The following is a 21482-nucleotide window of genomic DNA, read 5'->3' as shown; positions in this document are numbered from 1 at the left end:
CAGCATTTACCAAATTTCCGTTTAAATTAGGATTAATCATACTTGCTGAATTATTAGGTGTATTATGGTTTAATTGAGGTGGATTTTAAAAAACGCTAAAAAATAGAGACCTGAACAAGGTAATGGATTAAATCTTGTTTTTTCTCAAATTCAAATGAAGGAAGCAAATTCATTATAATCAGTTGGTAAGAGATTCTTAGTGTGAGATAGCCATCGACATAATTTAAGAGGGGAGTTGAGGAATAATAGATTGGCATGCCATAGCCTATACCTTGTCTCCTGTTTGGGACATCAAGAGAAGACTAAAACCAAGGCAAAGGATAGCTTTTCTACTGCCTTTTCTTTCTCATATAAGAACCTCACCATCCTCCATCACAACCATCACAACCATCTCTCTCTCTCTCTCTCTCTCTCTCTCTCTACATACTAACATACCTGATGGGAGAACTATCATTCCCTGGACAACAAGGTCTCTTCCTAAATTCGGCTACTATATCTCATTCTTGATTTTACTCTAACACTACTAGTCTTTATTTCCCATAGGTGTGTCGAGATCAATTTCGGAAACGCCTCCGACTCACTACATATTCAAACTTCAACTATTCTCACAGCTTGTTAACAGTAAGCTAGAGAGCTACACCTCCAATGAATTCCAAGCCGGCGGCTGCAAATGGTAGTTTCTCACCAACTATAACTCCAAATATCATCATCATCATCTATTCATCTATATACGTTCGTTTCGTCTGCGTGCAGGAAGCTCGTTCTTCACCCTAATGGCAACAAAAACAAAGGAATTACCGACCACATCTCCCTATACTTGGTCATTGTTGAGCCTAACTCACCCGGCCCAGCTTGGGAGATCCGAGCACTTTTTCGTATCTTTCTGCTTGATCAGAACAATGACACCTACTATACTCTTCAAGGTAAGATATCAAACTAGAATGAATACCACTATCAATTACCATAATAATAACCTTGTGCTCTTCTATTAGACACAGCAGAAAACGGGAGACGGTTTCACAAGATGAAGCTAGCATGGGGATTTGATAAGTTCATACCCCTTGATGCCTTCAAGGATGCGGCCAACGGGTATCTGGTTGATGATACCTGCGTGTTTGGGGCAGAGGTCTATGTGTGCCAAGAAACAATAGCTGGAAAAGGAGAGTGCTTATCAATGATTAAGGATCCAATAGCCTATAAGCATACCTGGAGAGTCGACTTATCTTCTAGCTCAACTGAAGAATACGTAGAATCTAAACCATTTGTTGCTGGTGAACATAAATGGTATAGTTTCTCATTCATTTACATCCATCATCAAATTCTACGAGATGATAAATATGTTCTCTGTCAAACTCTTCCAGGAAGATGCAACTTTATCCTAATGGAAAGGGCAGTGGTATTGGCAGCTATGTATCTCTTTATCTGAATTTAGCCGAACCAGCAAACTTACCCCCAGAATCGAAGATATATGCAGAATTTACACTACGCATACTAGACCAACTTAATAACAAGCACTACTTTGGAACATGTAAGATATTCTTTCTTCACCTAGTGTACACTCTTGACGCGTGATAAGAACAAGAGGCATAAGCATGAATACTTTTCTCCTGCAGCTAGTTATTGGTTCCGTGAATCAAATGCAGCAAACGGATGGCCAAGATTTGTCTCACATGGCTATTTGTATCGACCAGCAACTGGTTTGCTGGTTAAAAACATATGCCTAGTAGAGGCAGAAATCAAAGTCCATGGGGTGGCTAAAGCTTTATGAGAATGCAAGTTATACCCAAAGCAATATTTTATATGTCAAAGCACATTGTTCATCTCTAGATACTCATTAAAAAAACTGTTCAATATGAATAAAAATCTCTGCAAATATAAATGTAATCGAAACACAAAATTAAATATTACTTCCAAATACTAGCACATAACAGGGCAACCAAGGGGCGAAAGTCCTCTTGATGAATATATTTCTTCAGATTTGTGGCTTTGTGTATCCTAGACTAATAAGCTTTTGCAGTAGCTTTTTCTCAGCACTTGCCTGAACCCCAAGAAGTCAAGTTAAACACAGAACGAAAGATGAGCAGAAACAATTATGATTTTGAGATATAAAGAAGTCTGCAATTGCATTTAGTAAAAGACTAAAGAAATACTTGAAACATAAACACTGATAAAGCAGATAGGGATATCTAACCTCGAGCATGGGGTTATTCTTTGGTAAATTACAAGCAAGAACAACATTAAGGCCAGTCTTGAGAACTGAAATATAAGAAACGCGTAAGCCATGAAGCGGATGATGCAGAAACATATCTATGGTCTAAAAGCAATTACCTAATCGACGTGCAATACCAGAACCTGTATTATCAGAAGACCCCCCAATTAGAGAAGTCACACCAACTGCATTGCTCTGCTCATAAACTCAAACATCAGAGCTAGCAATGTGATGTGGAATCAATCAATTGAGAGGAAAAACTCTAGATTCTCAACAAATCAAGTAATACTTACTGGTCGTGTGGGAAGAGCTGCATACAGATGTCCGAAGCTAGCAGAGTTGCAACCAATCCATACATAAATCTAGACAAGGAGGCGGCTTTCTTGTAAGGATGAGGTAATGCAAATACATTGAAACATATGAGAGGGAGAGAGAATTCAACAGAAAAGGGGAATTTTCCAAGTCGTGAAAATGAAGGAACAGAATTCATCATTGACAAGGGATAGAGATGAATTCAATTAGATGCAAGAGTGAACTGAAAACCCTAATTAGAAGCATAACCAATGACAAAAGCAAGCAAATATCAGAATTACTGAATTGAAAGAAGAAAAAAAACCTGTTTTTGAAGACGAATAATCTGAAAGTGGAGTAAAACGTCGCCGTCTGATTCCTCAGAAAAGCAAGTGAGTTGAACACCATCGCTCTGGCAGTCATTATTCTCAGTCTTAACTTCCTCCATTTCTGTAATTTCGATTGATTAACAGAGAAAGTGTTGGTGTGGGAAGGATTATGGAGGAAGGATGTTTGGTCAATATGTCTAATACTCATACATCTTTAGTCTTCGTTTATGAAACTGGCAGTGGAAGAAGCAGACGAAAAAAGTTTAAATCATCTACAGTAAAATATTTTTAAATAAAAAATCGAGTGAAGGCCAAACTTCGTTCAATTTTTAAAAACGGTTTTAATCCGATTTTGATCGATTTCAATGCTTTTAACAGTTCCGTTTAGGTTAAAACCGTTTAAAAATCGGATTAAAACTGTTTAAATGAGGAAAATGCCCTAGCACATCTCTCTTTCCTCTCACCGGCGTCTCCTCCCTCTCACCGGCGCTCCGTCACCGGCGTCGCGGTGCTCTCCTCACCGCCTCCTTTCCACCACAAGTTCATCCCCTAATTCTCTTCAACCCAATTCCTCAAAGTCAAATTCCTAATTGGAAAAAAAAGGGGTGAAAACAGCACCTCCAACTCTCTCACGCCATACTCTCTCTTGACAGCTCAGTCGTCTTCCCCGGTGAGCGCCGAAGTTCCGACGGTATCCTCCGTCCATCGGCTCGCAGTCAGCGCCGACCATTTCAAGTGTGTGTAGTCTTTTTTTTCCATTGTTTAAGTTTCAGAAATTTTGGAGAGGTGAAGGAACTTGCTTCTTTTGGAACTACTCATTTTAGAGATGAAATTGCTAAAAATATGATTTTTTTTCAATTTTTTCATTTTCTTATTTGATTATTTGGATGGTTATGTATTTTCTGTAGGTTGTATTTCTCGAGGCCGACGTTTGTTTTTCCTGCAAGGATGGTGGAGACACTTTTTGAAGATATATTCCGAATTGATGCAATTGATCCAGATGGAAAAAAGTTTGATCGGGGTATGAGTTTTTTTTAAAAAATTCATCTATTTTTCTGTTTCAAGTTTCTTGTGTTGTAGTATATGCCTTGTTAATACTTAAACTGATCCGTTTCGGTTGAATGGATACTCTGAGATAGAACGAGAAAAATTGAATTTGGTTTATTGATTGGATGTTACTTGGGATTTCCATCTCATCGCGTCCTTGTTTTAATTTTTGGCCGTGGACATGTTATGACTCTTAAATGTCGGTAGTTTTTCCTTTAGTCTCTCGTATTTCCGCTAGGAGTGAGCAGTTTGACATGCTGATGCACCTTGATATCAACACTCAGATTTATCCTATGCGTGTCGGGGAGAAGTTCATGATGGTATTAGCATCCACTTTGAACTTGGACGGAACGCCAGATTCTGGCTATTACACTCCGGTAAAAAAAAATCATGATATTATCTGCTTTGATTTCACGAGTTTATGCAATTCATGATGACTTAGATTGTTACTAATAGTTAATTGGCCATAGGTAAGAATCGACTAGTTCAGGAAATAAAGGTTGAGGTACACACTGATGCGTTTATCTCAGTGTATCAAATTATCAATAATGGCTATCTAAGTTGAACACCACAAAAAGCTTGTGCGTAGTGTCATTAAATATATACTCCGTAGACATACTGCTACTGTTGATTTGGTTTAAAATAGGAAGATATGCTTAGTTAACTGCTATATCATGTATAGCTGAATAGGATTGTGGATTATTCATCTATTGCTCCAAATCACTGTGGTATTGAATGATTGCCTTATTTGCTCTGATATCAGGGTAACAAGAAGTCGCTTGCAGATAAGTTCGACTATGTCATGCAAGGTAAACTGTACAGAATCTCCGAGGAATCTAGCGAGAAGCAAGTCAAAGCGTATGTTCCCATACCTTGTCATGCATTCATCTTAACATATTTCTCTTCATATCCATTCTACTTAATACACAGTAGTCAGTATACCATTATATATTTGTATGTGTGCGGACTTCACCTTAATGATGTTGGGGTGCATTGTGTATTATGAAATTCGACTTGTGTTGTAAGGCCATCTGTTGTTTTAGTAGTCAGTATACCATATATATTTTCAAGTTTGCGAACTTCACCTTAATGATGTTTTGGTGCATTGTGTACTATGAAATTCGACTTGTGTAGAAGGTCCATCTGTTGGTTTATGTTTTAAGCGTTGTTGTCTGGCTATCGTGTTTGTTTCCTATTGGATCCAGGGATATATATGTCTCGTTCGGTGGACTTCTGATGATGCTGAAGGGGGATCCTTCCATTGCCGCTAGATTTGAGCTTGACCAGAGGCTGTTTATTCTAATTAGGAAGGTTTGAGTCAGAGATGCTACTGGGCAAAGAAATTTCAAAGGAAAAACTTGTTTAATATATGCTCCTAGCTAACTCATTGTCTGCATTTGAACTGATGATAATATATTGACATAATTGTCGACTACTAAGGACATGCTTGGTATGATGGAATGGAATGGAGGGTGGAATGGAATGAAGATAGGAATGAATGTCAATTTCCTTGGATTTCCTTTGCATTTTCATCCATTCACTCATTCATTCTATCACACCAAGTGAATAGAATAGAAGTAGGAATCACATTCCATTCCACCATTCCATTCCATCATACCAAGAAGCCCCTAAGTGAGCATTTTCAACCATTTTCTAAGCATGTCTTGTGCAACTGATTCCGTTTGAAGGTTTAATCACAATTACAATATGATAAATTTATGCCAAGTATTGGTGACAGTATGTGTATGACGAAATTGTGGGAGTTGCTAATTCACTGAGATTGGTTATGGGGTCAAATTCTTAGTGATAGTAATGTCATCACTTAATCATTCATGTGTATAGAATTGAAACAATAACAATATTTGTACATATATAGGAGTATTATGGTGACAATATGACTAAAATAATAGCAATTTGCGTTACATATGCAAACTAAGGTTGAATTTGCTGCTAAATATAAGAGTTCTCATTCGTGGTAGATTGTTATTTTAGTATAATCCTATAGAAACCATGTCTAAACACTGTAATCAACAACACAATTTCAAAGCCTCAACTAAGAGACCATCATCTAGCCTTCAAAAAGATCGCTCATAATTTTTCTTTACTCAATCTTCAAGCTCTCTGTTTGTGGAACTTACGAAGATCTTGGCAACATAGTTTACACGCATCCATCAAGGGTTGTTCATTTTGGTCCTATGCTCATGCAATGGCGAGCTAGCTCTACAACCATGTACTAAGCCATAAACCGTCTAGGCTTCTGGTCATTACATAGGTTCATGGTCTTGCAAGTTGCAACTGCTCTAGTGCAACCACAACATCACTCATTCTTGGTCTTGATTTTGGGTCCATGTTTTGGCACTTCAATGCAAGCTTCACGACTTTATATGCTGTATCACGAGAGTACTGACCCTCTAATCGGATATCCAAAATCTGCAGTAATTTTGACTTTTTATTAAAGTAGGATTGTTCCATGTTCAGATTTGATACGACGGTGCCAGATAGCAATTCTAGTAAAACAACTCCGAAGGTGTATGCATTCGATTTAGTAGTCAGGCGACCTGTGCATCAGAAAAGGAGTTTAGAACGAGTACAACAGGGAGTAACACAACTACGAGTATCAAAAGGTGGAGGAGTGATTCAAGAACCTTTCGATATATATTCTGGTGGAGTATATCCAGGTGAAACAAATATTTGACGAGTTGGTATGGAAGTCATTTCACTGGTAGGATCATCTGTGCCGTAACAATAGTTAGATAGCTTAGCATTCAATTCCTGCACACCAAATATATGAAAGATCAAATATTCATTTATATAATTGCATGACCAGAGAAAAAAGGGCTAGAATATACTCCCTCCGTCCACAAAAAATAGGGTACATTTACCATTTTTGGCCGTCTACAAAAAATAGAGCGCATTCATTTATGAAAAATTTTCAACAAATAATAACTCTACACATCATTCCACTTTTATTTCTTCTCACTTACTTTTTCTCTTTTACTTTTTCTCTTCTCTCTTACTTTACCAATTCTACATTAAAACTCGTGACATAGACCAATTGCCCTATTTTTTTTGGACAGGGGGAGTATAATTTTCTGTTTTGTCTAAAACTGCAGTAGTTATTTACAAATTTACAACCAAAGCAAAAAGAGAAGTCAAGCATATCTACCCAATCTAGAAGAACGTTAGCCGTCTTGAAATCTCGGTGTATGATAGGTATATCTCGTTCGTGCAAGTAGCTAAGCCCTCTAGCAATATCTATAGCGATCTTGATTCTCCTCGCCCAAGGTAATGATTGGTATTGAGCTATGAAGGTTACCACATAATAAGATCATAGGTGAATTGCAACGAAAGAACGTGCTACTAATAATGTTCATCCAAAACGAAAAATTACTAGTGAATAAGTGATCCGACAAGCGTCCATGGGGCATGAACTCGTACACCAACATCATGTTGTATTCTTCCGTACAGTACCCAATGAAGCTGACCAAGCTTGGATGACGAAGTTGCACCAAATTATCAATTTTCTTCTGCATAAGTAGTTCATAATTAGTACTCCAAAACATAAGGTCAAAATTAATTTACTTCAGAAAAAATCATCTTTGGAAAGACAAACCTACCAACCAATCTTGAGGTCTTTCCATGAAATTCGACCATTTTTTAACTGTAACAGCCATTCCAGAGCCAGGCTTCGAAGCAATGAGGGTATGTTCATCGATCCATGCTCTAAAAGCTTGACACATGACTCCTACCCCTATGAACATGTCTAATTGAAAGTTTTCCGTCGCTTTTATAATCTCTTTCAGCTCTATAGGCCGTGCAATGGGGTATGCTGCAGTATCATCAGTAAGTAATATGGAAAACGGTGCACAGTGTAAGTATCTAAGACTTAATTCAACTGATGCAAAGGTATTGATGAATGGATAATGCAGATGATATAGTTGAGAAGCCAACTTCAAGTTTAAGATTAGTACAAATCTAATCGCACCCTTTTCAGTTTTTCAATTTTTAATACATTTGTCCTGTCCTAAATGCATCTCCAATCATTTAGATACACTCAAACTCATTTTAGTGTAAATATCACATCAAATATGATTTTACTCCAATCATTTATGCTAAACTCAAACTTAAAATATTCTCTATATTATGTCATTTTCACTCACAAAATTTGAAAAAGTTTTTGGTTTTGGTTTAGCGCAAACCTTAAGATAGGTATTTTTCACTCAAAAACCCAAAATGAGATTGATTTTGGAGTACTATTGGAGCTAATTACCTATCTAATTTTAGGTTTTAGTGTACCATTTGAGATGTTCTAAGTATTTGCAGAATTTGGAGTTATGATTTGGTTAGCATCTCCAACTATATACATTAAACTCAAGCTAATTTTAGTGTAAATGTCTCATCAAATATGATTTTACATTTACATTAAACTAAAACTTAAAATAATACTATCTATATTATGTCTCTTTTTACTCACAAAATTTTTAAAAAAAAATGGTTTTGTTTTAATGTAAACCTAAAAACAAGAGTATTTTTTACTCAAAAACTAAAAATGAAATTGGTTATGGAATAACATTGGAACTAATTGTCTATCCCATTTTAGATTTAATCTTGAAAGTTTGAGTTTAATTCACAAAAATGCTAAAAGGTTAAGATTTAATCTGCAATGAAACCCCACCAACTTTTTCCCAAATCAAAAAATAAAATGAAAAGTGAAAGAAGTATTCGGAACATGCCAGAAAATTAACACCAAAATTGAATGTAATTTATAAGTCAAGAATGAAGGAACCGATTTGATGGTTGAATGTTGAGAGATTAGAAAAAAGTATACCAATGGAGGAGTCAGAAGTGAAGCACGAGCTGTAATCGGAAAAAGCGGAGGAGCTGAAGCTGTTGCGAAGCGCAAGTCGCCGGAGCTCCTCCCTGTCGAGAACAGCACCGACCAATTTCTCCCATAAATCATAAACCCTTGACATTTTTGCAAATGAGGCAGAAAATATGAAGTAGGAGTATATCTGGTGTCACTTGTACAGTTGTACTGACAACAATTGATCACCTCACACTTTTCTTCTAGATAAGTCTACCTCTCTGACTATTCTTCAAAAAGTCTTCATGCCAAGTCAAAAATTGAACACGTCAAAAGAAGAGAATTGGTTGAAACATTGAGCACGTTTGTTAATACGTTAAAGAGTGACGTGTAGAGGTGGGAACATGAAAATGTTTTGGAAAATGTAGTGTTCATTGTTGGCTGTTTACGAATTACACCAAAATCCTTTTTCAGCATTTATCAAATTTCCGTTTAAATTTGGATCAATCATACTTTTCTCCAAAAAAATAACCATGCATCAGCTTTTGCTGTATCATTAGGAATATTATGGTTTAATTGAGGTGAATTTTTTAAAACGCTAAAAATTAGAGACCTGAACAAGGTAACGGATTAAAAGGTGTTTTCTCAAATTCAAATAAAGGAAGCAAATTTATTATAATCATTTTGGTAAGAGATTCTTAGTGTGAGTATAGGCATCGACATAAGCTAAGAGGAAAGTTGAGGAATAATAGATTGGCATGCCATAGCCTATAGCCCTATACCTTGTTTCCTGTTTGGGATATCAAGAAAAGAATAAAACCTAGGCAAAGGATAGCTTTTCTACTGCCTTTTCTTTCTCATATAAGAACCTCATCATCACAACCATCACAACCATCTCTCTCTCTCTCTCTCTCTCTCTCTCTCTCTCTCTACATACGTGATGGGAGAACTATCATTCCCTGGACAACAAGGTCTCTTCCTAAATTCAGTTACTATATCTCATTCTTGATTTTACTCTAACACTACTAGTCTTTATTTCCAATAGGGGTGTCAAGATCAATTTCGGATACGCCTCCGACTCACTACATATTCAAACTTCAACTATTCTCACAGCTTGTTAACAGTAAACTAGAGAGCTACACCTCCAACGAATTCCAAGCCGGTGGCTGCAAATGGTAGTTTCTCACCTAACTTTAACTCTGAATCCCATCATCATCTATATACTGTCGTTTCACCTGCGTGCAGGAAGCTCGTTCTGCACCCTAATGGCAACAAAAACAAAGGCATTACTGACCACATCTCCCTATACTTGGTCATTGACGAGCCAAACTCACCCGCCCCAGCTTGGGAGATCCGAGCACTTTTTCGTCTCTTTCTGCTTGACCAGAACAATGACACCTACTACACTCTTCAAGGTAAGATATCCAACTAGAATGAATACCACTATCAATTACCATAATAATAATCTTGTGCTCTTCTATTAGACGCGGCAGAAAATGGGAGACGGTTTCACAAGATGAAGCTAGCATGGGGATTTGATAAGTTCATACCTCTTGATGCCTTCAAGGATGCGGCCAACGGGTATCTGGTCGATGATACCTGCGTGTTTGGGGCAGAGGTTTACGTGTGCCAAGAAACGATAGCTGGAAAAGGAGAGAGTTTATCAATGATAAAGGATCCAATAGCCTATAAGCATACCTGGAGAGTGGACTTATCTTCTAGCTCAACTGAAGAATACGTAGAATCTAAACCATTTGTTGCTGGTGAACATAAATGGTATAGTTCTCATTCATTTACATCCATCATCAAATTCTACGTGATGATAAATATGTTCTCTGTCAAACTCTTCCAGGAAGATGCAACTTTATCCTAATGGAAAGGGCAGTGGTATTGGCAGCTATGTATCTCTTTATCTGAATTTAGCCGAACCAGCAAACTTACCCCCAGAATCGAAGATATATGCAGAATTTACACTATGCATACTAGAGAATATGTTTCTTCAGATTTGTGGCTTTGTGTATCCTAGACTAATAAGCTTTTGCAGTAGCTTTTTCTCAGCACTTGCCTGAACCCCAAGAAGTCAAGTTAAACACAGAACGAAAGATGAGCCCAAACTATTATGTTATTGAGATAAAATGAAGTCTGCAATTGCATTTAGTAAAAGACTAAAGAAATACTGCTTGAAGCAAAAACACTGATATAGAAGATAGGGATATCTAACCTCAAGCATGGGGTTATTCTTTGGTAAATTACAAGCAAGAACAACATTAAGGCCAGTCTTGAGAACTGAAATATAAGAAACGCGTAAGCCATGAAGCGGATGATGCAGAAACATATCTACGGTCTAAAAGCAATTACCTAATCGACGTGCAATACCAGAACCTGTATTATCAGAAGACCCCCCAATTAGAGAAGTCACACCAACTGCATTGCTCTGTTCATAAACTCAGACATCAGAGGTAGCAATGTGATGTGGAATCGATCAATTGAGAGGAAAAACTCTTGATTCTAAACAAATCAAGTAATACTTACTGGTCGTGTGGGAAGAGCTGCATACAGATGTCCGAAGCTGGCAGAGTTGCAACCAATCCATACATAAATCTAGACAAGGATGAGGTAATGCAAATACATTAAAACACAAGAGAGGGAGAGGGAGAGAGAATTCAACAGAAAAGGGGAATTTTCCAAGTCGTGAAAATGAAGGAACAGAATTCATCATTGACAAGGGATAGAGATGAATTCAATTAGATGCAAGAGTGAACTGAAAACCCTAATTAGAAGCATAATCAATTGGAAAAGCAAGCATCAGAATTGCTGAATTGAAGAAAAACCTGTTTTTGAAGACGAATAATCTGAAAGTGGAGCAAAACGTCGCCGTCTGATTCCTCTGAAAAGCAAGTGAGTTGAACACCATCGCTCTGGCACCCATTAATTTCCTCCATTTCTGTAATCTCAGAAAACGGGACAGAGGCGAAGAAGACGAAAGTGGCTTAAATGGAGCACTTATTTTTAAATAAAAAATCGGTAAATTACATTAATTTTTTAATATGATTATTATTAAATTAAATATGATTAATGATTTAAATATTACATTAATTTTTTACCATAATTATTATTAAATTAATGTATGATTAATGATTTAAAAATTGTACTAAGACTAATATATTATTAATCGATAATATATTATTATAAACAATCATAATTATTTATCGTTATTATACTAATCAATTATTACACAATATTAATTACTATTTACATTCTTAGTTGAGAATTTATTATACTTCATACGTCCCTTAATAATGTCACATTTTCATTTTTAATTTATCTCATTTTATTTTTAATTTGTCTAATAAAAGATGTCATATTTTTTTTATCTTTTTTATCATAAAAGTTATCCTTCATATTAATATAAATATGTACTAATTTCTCTTTTCACCTAACATACAAAACAAAATCTTCTAAATCTCGTATCATTACCTAAGTATGTCATTTATTATGGCACGGAGCTTCGATAGTTGCTGATTTTATTTTGCCTATTAATTACATCACAAAACTGCTGAAATTTACTCCATTACCAAAAACATTGTAATCGTAAACAACCTCATTTTGACAATTTGCAGTCACGAATATATTAATCAGACTAATTCACGTGGACAAGTAATTATTTATTTAGATATTGGTCGGTTACTTGGGTACGAACAATATGGAGTAGTACGTATTTAATTTGAGATATTTCAGTACATTAAACATTAATATAATGAAATAAGTAAAAATAGATTTGTTTAGGATTAATTTAGTTTAAGGATAAAGATGTCACAGATAATCACATGACACATTGCCATCTAAACAATTTTAAAACGGCTTGAGATATATTGTCATGGGTCTTATTTTCAAGAGAAAAAAATAGCCGACAAGACATCCGAATAAACATGACATCTAGTCATGAGCAATGGTGGGAATCGAACGAATCCTTAAATTATTGTTTTTCCCCTACATTCAAATGAATCAACCTACATTATTCCACAAAAAATATTTTTTAAATCTTTATGATGGCAAAACGTATAGTATTTTGATGTATTAAAGCATGTGTGTATCACTGATATAGGAAATATTCCGTTACCTCTGAAATATTAGAATAAAAATTTCATAGTGTAATTTGTACTAGTACTATCAATAGTTGCAATGTTTGTCTTTTACTTGGGGTGGGAAAATGGTGTGCTTAATCATAAATTAATCGATTATTATAGGGAGAAAGTCGCACCATTTATTTCGAAAATACATCAAAGATTTGATGTAACACAAAAGTACTAAACGATTCAAACGAAGTGATTATGATTTATATGCGATTAATTAGAATTTTGAAACAGCCACACAATCAATTAAATTATTAAAAAGTAACGAATAATTAAGATAGTGCTAACTTAGATACGAAGAGTGACACATTAATAATGCATGCATCTTTCATCTTCATGAAAGGTTTTTTTGCAAAGTGTTGTGTGGTTAGATAAATCTTAAGACATAAAGGCAAAAGTTAAAATCACTTATTTTTTTTGTGAGTGTAACTAATCAATAAGATAAAAGGGCAAATCTCTCTTTTCGTCAAATCTACAAATATCTCTAGTAGTGGATTCTCATGGCCTAATGATCTATTTATTTGAATAACAAGATTTTGCCTTCGTCACACCACACTCAAAAATGTAGACGCATCACAATATTAACTACTATAGTACTATATATAAAAATATATAATGAAGCATTTAAGGTTAGTCTAAAGGGCTAGCTGCATATGTTTGAGATGAAATGATGCATTTAAAAAAAATGATTTCAAAACTAATTAAATTATTTAATATTAGGGTAGGATTAAATTGCTAGGGTCCATGCATGCATTCCTGCCTGTGGGTCAGAAGAAGCATGTAATGTTTGGTCTAGGTATTAATAAGTGCTTTTGCAGTGGACCAACTACTAATATAGTTGTAGTACATATCTATAGCAGTGAATTACCAAGACCATATATTTTTCATGAAAATATCACCAAATGCATAAATTAAATTATTGCACTAGAATTCGAATTAATAGCACTTGGATAAAAATTGAGATTTGAAGTCATGAGAAAATGAAAGATACATCCAATATTTTATTGAAGGAATTTGTGGTATTAAATAGATCCATAAAATGCAATATTTTATTTTATTTATACATTGATAAAATAAATAAATGTAACATAGTTGTGATAGATTGATGGAGTGGAAGAATTTATGTGTGCACCCACCATTATCTCTCTCAACATCCACGAGCGACAAGAGGGAGGCCTATAACCCATTAACATGCTCGACCATACATTATAGTATATATAATTATATTGTAAACATATAATTAACATTATCCGTAATTCCTAGTGGAAAAGCTAGGTCTAGTCTCTATTTTTCTACCATCTCATGAAAATATGCACTTTACTTTGACTACCTTCATCATATACATATATATCAACTTCTTTGAAATACATATAGTACTACTAGTATTTCTTTTCATTAAATTATTGATTGTTGAAATAATTATGTTGGTTAATCATAATTCATATCAAACCAACAAGATCAAAATGCCACGTCTAATCTAAATTAATTAGCTTATCACGGACAATATTATAGAGTTCATTACTATTCATGTCCATCTTCAACACATTAAGATTACTTAATTTATTTATTTATTAATTTATCACGGACACTACTATATCAATATGTCCGTAGCTACTAAAATTTGATACATCATGATAATCATTATAAAAATTATTATTAAGCTTTTCCTGACAAGAAAAAATGAAAAAAATTATGATATAACTAAGATGAATGATTAATGGGACCGGGCATGCCATGATCTACTAAAGTGGGGGTGTCCCATTTCTCACTTAAAAATAAAAAAGAAGAAACAAGGAATATTTAGTTTGATCTTCTAAAGTTCTTTCCAGGCGTATTATAGCCACTACCCTTTAATTCTTAATCATCAAATTCATTTAAATCCTCTCTCTATCTCTCTCTCTTCATTCCATAAGTACATGCAAAATGAATAAGGAAATTTATTGCAATTAATCACCAATGAAGTCTCCTCCCCAATCTCAGAGCCCTCCTCACCAATATCCTCAAGAAATCCAGCTTAAGCTATATCAAGCTTTTATATTTTCAATTCCAATCCTTTTTTCAATCATTTTATTTCTCTTATTCTACCTTTTTTACCTCAAGAGAAGAGCCAACTCCTCCTCTTCTTCTGCCGCCGCACCTCCTCTCCTCCCCACCACCGCCGCCGCCGATGCTACTACGCCGGTACTCATACTATCCATCTCTCTTTCTCTAACAATATTAATTAGTAGTTAATGAGATTTTAATTGATTTTGCTAGTTGGATTTGAAAATTGAAGTGAAGAACATGCTATGCCAAATCCTCTACGATGACTCTATGAAATCAAGGGATTCATTGTAAGTGCACATACACTACTACACAACTATAGTAGCTAATTAATTTTGAGATATTTATTTAATTATTACTTTATTAATATATATGATGCATGATCATGATATATATGATTAAACAAGCTATAGGAGATTGGAAATGGACGATGGAGGTTTAAGGGTTGGGGGAATTTTTCACTTTATGGGCTGCCAACATAGGTAAAGTGGCTTTAATTAGATAGGAACATATGCTAAGACCCACTATATATGCTTCAACACTACTATATGTGTGTGCATATGTCTCCTTTTCCTTCAATCATTATTTAGTGCTACATGTCCACAAATGTATTGCTCGTTTCATTTTTGTGTTACAACATTACGTTATGTTACCATGTTCCCTTATTGGGCTGTAAATGAGTCAAGCCCATCAAAAGTCTAGGAGGTTCGAGTTGACTCGAGCTAGAGGTTGACAAGAACATTCTCTTGTTTATGCTCGAGCTCATCGATATTCATATAAATAGTGTTCGAGTTAGAGCTTTTAAGCATATATAGTGTTCGAGTTAGAGCTTGTTAAAAGCTCGCGAAAGATTCAAAAAAATTATGTTGTTGATCAAACTGGTACTCGAGTTCAAGGGTAGTGAACTTGAAGGTTCACAAATAGGATTGACTAACAAATTCGCAAACATGTTCATATACAAACGAATCCAAATATGTTTTCTAGCCCACCGAACCAAGCATGCACCGTCGAGCTCGGCTAATTTACTATGAAATTGACATCTAGACGAGTTCTTTTTTAGCTGAATATGGGATAGCTTGAGATTGACTTTGTTCATTTAAAATCCCTAATGCATCATCAAAATTTTTAACTAGCTACTATTGATATACTCATGTACATGAAAAAATTGATACTACTACTATATAATTTTAGCAAATTGATCATATATGAATATATATAGGTGTTGTGTTTGCTTGGGAGAGTTCGAGCTGAAAGAGGAGCTGCTTCAAGTGCCGGTATGCAAGCACATTTTCCACGTGGACTGCATCCGCCACTGGCTCCATAACCACTCTACTTGTCCACTCTGTAGAGCCCCCGTTGCGCCCTCTTCAGTTGATAACTCGAAGCCGGGCCGCCCCGGCGCCGCTCCCACACACCAACACCATATAACCATAACATCTGAGGGATCAACAAGTATTGTTGCTTAGTTGGTGAGGCTGGTGATATGCATACATTAAACAGTAGATAGTTAATTATATTGTAATTGCAAAGATCGAATGCATGCACGACTCCTACAAAGGTAGTAGTCGTGCAATTTTGAGATACAAAATAAAACTATATATTGACGATATCTTGCATCATAAATAGACAATGTAGAGAGAAATGGCATGGAAAATTACTTTTAGGGGTTAATTTGATAGAAAGAAAAGAGATGAGAGATACTTTTTCTTTTTTGTTTGTTCTTGAAAGGATGTAGTATGTGTAGCCAACTTTTTTTGTCAAGAGGCCAAGTTCTTTTTCCGAATTTGCAAACATTGTAAAAGATGCAAATGGAATTAGGGCGGAGTGATCCATTGCTAACTCATCATTTAATTGCTAACTACAACTAATTTAAGGCCACATGATTTTAAAAAATGTGTGGTCTACAATTTGCCACGTGTAATTTTCGTTTTTATTAATTAAATCGAAAAAAATTAAAAAAAAACGCCAAATTAGGGTTTTGGATGAAAATGTCAATATAGTGTTTCGAAAATATCAACACAATGCTTTGAGAATATCAACACAAATTTAGGATTGACATTGTATATGCTTTATATTGACATATTATCTTAGCTGTATTGACATTAGTCCTGTGTACGAAAAATATGAAAATTCTAGATTTTTTTTTCAAATTTTGACGTTGGAACATATGCATGTAGTATATCGTTGGAATCCTTATAAAATTATCTTTAATTTGATATATGTTATATGAATTTAAAGTTTTGGGATTTCTTTTAAAAGTTAGTTATAACTAACTTGACATTAATACCCCTATTGATTTTTATTGGAATTAATCCTATAGCCTTATTGACGTTTTTGTTGATCGTATTGACATTTTGTGGTTAATGATCTAGGCCTTTAATTTGAATATCTAATGGCTATTATTGAGTTGTAGTTAGCAATTAAGTATTGAGTTAGCAATATAACACTCCCCGAAATCGATGATGGAGAAAGAAATTATAGTTGGGCCTAGCTTCTAATGGGAGGATTCCTTTTGTTTTCTCTCTTTCCTTGCCCAATTCCTTTTTACACTAATTTTGGGAGAAGCCCAATTAGTTTAATGCTCACAGTTTTGTCCCATAAAATCTGGGATCCGTTATGCCTGCAAAATAGGATTTAGATGAGCAACAACCAATACATATATATACATAAATCTGAGAAGAAGTAGAGAAGAGAGTTTCAGCAAGTAAACATCAATCACACTTTACCCTACAATCCGTTTTCATCCCATAATTCTCACCAATATTCCAAATTCTTGTTTCACCAAAAGTGAAGCGAGAAGAAATAGAGCACAGCAGACTCCTCACTACATAAGGTAAACCCCTAGGTTTCAAGTTCCCTTGTTTTGTTTTCTAGTTGCAATAATGCATACAGAGATAGTAGGCAATACATGCGTATACATGAATACTGTAATTCCAGAAACAAAGCAAATCGATAATCAAGACTGCCCTTTTTCCTTTCAAGTTAAAATCATAAGAGAACGAGGTGGATTTTCTATCCTACATTATTTTGTACGCTTACTTTTAAATTTACGCTCAAGTATGAGTTTTGTTATTTTCCTCTTTTTTTTCCAGTATATATTTGTTTTAATTTTTTAATAATCAAAACAATGTTTTATAATATTGAACTCTGTCATGTCGTATATTGATCGTTTGGCGTTTGAATTCATGATAAATTTCAAAATGCATCAAATTTACGTAGACTCTAATTTTATAGAGGGAAAATTATAATTTAAATCATAATTTTTGATTGACTTCTAATCAGTCTCGTAACGTTTAAAATCAATGAATTAAACTATAACTTGTGTTCACTTTGAATGAAATGTCAAATCCTAGCTTTCAAAGTTGGACAGTGGGGATAAAAACGATCGTTTACTGAGTCGGATGATGTTATATTGGCAAAAGTTAATGTCATCTAAAATTTGATGATGAAATGTTATTAAAATGAGACATGCTAAAATATTTTTAAAAATTTTATATCGACATTAAATAATAATAAACCCTCCTCACTTACGAGTTACGACAGCTCCACGTTTTAGTTAAATGAAATGTTATGAGATTTCCTATGTCTACAATCATGATTTTAAGAAATGAATAATATGGTCCACTATCTCAATCAACTCCTAATTTATAAAACTAAATATAAAATCAGTGTTTTGAATAATTTTATAATCCGGAAGTTTATGTGAAAAATTGAGTCACGCGTAAAAATTCATCTCATCTCATCTGTTGTGATCTGATTGATTAAATTATTTAGCTGGTTAAGGAAATGACGGCGGGCAAATCTCCGGCGGCCGGCAGCTCCACCAGCACGCAGGCCTACGGAGAAGCATGGTATTGGGACAACCGCTACTCTCAGGATCCCTCCACCTTCGATTGGTACCAAAAATACCCCTCCCTCGCCCCCCTCATCCGTCTCTACATCCCCGCCCACCACCACCCCATTCTCGTCGTCGGCTGCGGCAATTCCGGTCATTTCCTTGCTCCCTATCTCTCTTATTTTCAATTCATCTTTTTTTGCACATTGATTGATCAACGAAAGCGATGTTTTTGTCGTGATTGATTCAACGGAATTGGCGCCTTGATTTTCTCCCTCTCTGCAGGTTTTAGTGAGGAAATGGCTGATGATGGATACAATGAAGTGATCAATGTTGATATCTCCAGAGTGGTGATCGAAGCAATGCAAACCAAGTACTCGGATACTCCGATGCTGAAATGTATCTTTTCATTTATGATTATTTCTTGCTGGGGATGATTTTCAATAAATTTTATGTTTTATGGCTACAAGTTGCTAGATTTTGAGAAGAAACCAAGATATTAGTAATAAATTTATTACTAGATCCTTAATGAATGTGTGAACAGATATGGTTATGGATGTACGAGATATGAGTGCCTTTGACACGAGATCTTTTGCTGCTGTTATAGATAAAGGTAGTGTTATTGCCATTATTTGTGTATCTCAAAATAAAACAATGTGTGTACTTTGTAGTATTTTCTGATGCTTTTTTGTGCATTCTTCCAGGGACACTGGACTCTCTTTTGGTGAGATTTCTATATTGCTTTTAGATGTCCATTTCTCATACTTGTCTTATGAGTTATGAAGAATTGATTTTCTTTTTTCCGTTCAGTGTGGCCACAACTCACGACAAAATGCTGCTAAAATGCTTGAGGAGGTCTGGAGGTACAATTAATTGACTTCAAAATCTTTGCGTAATTTCTAATTCTCATGTTGCTTTATCAAATTCACTCTTTCAATAAGTTGAAGCAGTTGATGACAAACTATAGGGTACTCAAGGATAAAGGAGTATATATTCTGGTAATCTACCCAATTTGAGTGTTTTCGTCTCTTATCTTTTCATTTCTTTTTAATTTTAAGCATATTTTTGTACGACGTTTCTTTCCCACCCGTTGTATTGGGAAGCTGCTTGAGGTTTTATTTAGGTTCTTTCATATTTGCAGATTACGTATGGGTCGCCAGTTTATCGACTACCAGTATTGAAAGAATTATCTTGGACTATTAAGCTTCATGTGATAGGTTTGTTAAAACTTTATAATGGTCATATATGTTATCCAGCAGGTTTTTTAAACCCATGTGGGTCCATACTTTCTATCTCTGTTAAGGTTTGATTCCTTTAGATTCAACCACCATGGTTGCTAAACTTTGGTTATTGAAATGTTTCCTTGCTTGGAAGCACTCTACTTTATACCTTTAGCTTTGGCAACTTTGTTGCTTGGATAGTTTCCATGCTTACGATTACTTTAAAAAATCTGCTTGTGTGCACATAAGCTTTAACACACAATAAATTACTAATAACAGAGAAGTAACATTAGTACATGCAATCACATGCAGGGAGACTTTACCTCAGAGAATTACCTCACAATCCCTCATTAAAAAACAATTGTGTTAGTGATTCTTGATGTTGAAACTTGAAAGTAAGGTACCTTGTATGTTTGGGGTGGGTGGTAAATGGAAGAATTATAAGTATCTTTTGGCAAAACACTTGGCTTTATGTGGATGTTGAAAGTAAGGTTCCTTGTATCTTAAAAGGTTTGGGGTGAGGCAATCAAATGAGGCATCTTTTCCTTTACTTTTCATATCAATACTGAATACTCGTTTAACTAACTATTTCAATTGTTAATTCGCTAACCTCATATGAACTTAAGATTATGAAATATTTGTTCGAGCGCTAAAGCTCTATTTAATATGTATATACATTATCACATGCAGGGAAACTTCAATCTGGTAATACTTCAAATTTGACCAGGGATCTGACAACTCCAATTCCTTTAGATGCAAATGGAGGCTCAACAGAAAGTGTAGGAATGAATGCTGATGTTCACTATATTTATGTGTGTATTAAGGTACGTATTGGGAAAAAAATCCATCTTATAGCATTAACTTTCTTGAATCGCTAAGCATATATGTGCAAATACCTTAGCGCTACTTTGATATTGTCCATAAAATAGTTGCTGCTTTTGAAATATAGTCTCGACATGTTCTTCAGGATGAGTCTGGGAAGAACAAAGCATGAGCCAGCCGTTTGGGGGAATTGCTTCAGATGTAACTGTATTCCATAGTAGGATTATCGCTAAGCCCCCTAGTTTTATACGTGATTGTGATTAATGAATAAAGCTGAGATTGTTGCCTGCTATTTTGAAGAGTAAAGTCCTTTAGTTGGGTCAACCACTAATTATACGTATGCGTTGCTTGGTGATTATAATATTTGATTATTGTTGTGTATTTGGAGATAAAATGCTGTCTTTTTTTTGTTCCTTCTATTGTTTTGCCTTTCTAATGTTAAATTTGAATATAGCAGTATTATTTATGTCATGAGTCATGAACTACAAAATGATTTTCCAGCTATTTGACGAAGCTTTAATAGCTTTTGGTTGTTTTTTGGAGACTTTGCTGATTAAAACATCAGATAAATAGTTGGATGACAAAGCCCACTTATTGGTAAGACACTTTTTCTTCAACAAATGTGTCAGGACTTTGAGTCACCTTCTAGCCTGAGTATAAGTTTGACTGTAACTCCAAAAAAAGATCGTCGAACTTTCTGTCTTTCTCGTTCCTAAAATACAAGTAGAATGAAAATCCAAACCTCATAC

At 35.0% G+C, this 21482-nt stretch overlaps 6 protein-coding genes across 9 annotated transcripts; 3 read left to right on the top strand and 3 right to left on the bottom strand.

Moving 5' to 3' along the window:
• The first annotated feature begins 391 nt into the window (after window positions 1-391).
• LOC125196044 (MATH domain and coiled-coil domain-containing protein At2g42460) lies at window positions 392-1826 on the top strand. The gene is made up of 6 exons (XM_048094399.1): window positions 392-469; window positions 544-673; window positions 754-923; window positions 993-1284; window positions 1362-1528; window positions 1614-1826. Exons 1-6 carry the CDS (start codon window positions 439-441, stop codon window positions 1766-1768), a joined length of 945 nt encoding a protein of 314 aa, XP_047950356.1. The 5' UTR covers window positions 392-438; the 3' UTR covers window positions 1769-1826.
• LOC125196048 (proteasome assembly chaperone 4-like) lies at window positions 1762-3107 on the bottom strand. Its single transcript, XM_048094405.1, has 5 exons — window positions 2826-3107; window positions 2503-2571; window positions 2329-2404; window positions 2192-2256; window positions 1762-2038 (listed from the first exon to the last, which is right to left on the bottom strand). Exons 1-5 carry the CDS (start codon window positions 2946-2948, stop codon window positions 1973-1975), a joined length of 399 nt encoding a protein of 132 aa, XP_047950362.1. The 5' UTR covers window positions 2949-3107; the 3' UTR covers window positions 1762-1972.
• LOC125196049 (proteasome assembly chaperone 4-like) lies at window positions 1762-11647 on the bottom strand. The gene is made up of 6 exons (XM_048094406.1): window positions 11512-11647; window positions 11213-11281; window positions 11039-11114; window positions 10902-10966; window positions 10674-10745; window positions 1762-1966 (listed from the first exon to the last, which is right to left on the bottom strand). Exons 1-5 carry the CDS (start codon window positions 11620-11622, stop codon window positions 10680-10682), a joined length of 387 nt encoding a protein of 128 aa, XP_047950363.1. The 5' UTR covers window positions 11623-11647; the 3' UTR covers window positions 1762-1966; window positions 10674-10679.
• LOC125196045 (DNA-directed RNA polymerases II and V subunit 8A-like) lies at window positions 3284-5311 on the top strand. Of its 4 annotated transcripts, none has more exons than XM_048094400.1 (5): window positions 3284-3615; window positions 3738-3850; window positions 4084-4253; window positions 4640-4734; window positions 5082-5311. In XM_048094400.1, the coding sequence occupies exons 2-5, from the start codon at window positions 3778-3780 to the stop codon at window positions 5191-5193; spliced, it is 450 nt and encodes a 149-aa protein (XP_047950357.1). In that variant the 5' UTR covers window positions 3284-3615; window positions 3738-3777; the 3' UTR covers window positions 5194-5311. The 4 variants fall into 4 exon arrangements, with proteins under 4 accessions (XP_047950357.1, XP_047950358.1, XP_047950360.1 ...); XM_048094401.1 differs by having other exon boundaries at window positions 3285-3564; XM_048094403.1 differs by having other exon boundaries at window positions 3285-3566; window positions 4096-4253.
• Window positions 5820-10391, bottom strand: LOC125196047 (probable serine/threonine-protein kinase PBL3). The gene is made up of 8 exons (XM_048094404.1): window positions 10379-10391; window positions 10231-10279; window positions 8705-8796; window positions 7494-7705; window positions 7268-7403; window positions 7043-7179; window positions 6522-6648; window positions 5820-6434 (listed from the first exon to the last, which is right to left on the bottom strand). Exons 4-8 carry the CDS (start codon window positions 7635-7637, stop codon window positions 6151-6153), a joined length of 828 nt encoding a protein of 275 aa, XP_047950361.1. The 5' UTR covers window positions 7638-7705; window positions 8705-8796; window positions 10231-10279; window positions 10379-10391; the 3' UTR covers window positions 5820-6150.
• Window positions 11648-14666: 3019 nt separating the features above from the next.
• On the top strand, window positions 14667-21146 carry LOC125196693 (eEF1A lysine and N-terminal methyltransferase). Its single transcript, XM_048095303.1, has 11 exons — window positions 14667-14994; window positions 15070-15146; window positions 18631-18844; window positions 18977-19090; window positions 19236-19304; window positions 19396-19415; window positions 19502-19554; window positions 19659-19689; window positions 19833-19908; window positions 20602-20735; window positions 20879-21146. Exons 3-11 carry the CDS (start codon window positions 18643-18645, stop codon window positions 20903-20905), a joined length of 726 nt encoding a protein of 241 aa, XP_047951260.1. The 5' UTR covers window positions 14667-14994; window positions 15070-15146; window positions 18631-18642; the 3' UTR covers window positions 20906-21146.
• The last annotated feature ends 336 nt before the right edge of the window (window positions 21147-21482 follow it).

Source organism: Salvia hispanica, chromosome 6 (genome assembly GCF_023119035.1).
Source record: "Salvia hispanica cultivar TCC Black 2014 chromosome 6, UniMelb_Shisp_WGS_1.0, whole genome shotgun sequence".
Taxonomy (NCBI): Eukaryota; Viridiplantae; Streptophyta; class Magnoliopsida; order Lamiales; family Lamiaceae; genus Salvia; species Salvia hispanica.
This window is presented reverse-complemented; position numbering and strand designations above follow the sequence as displayed.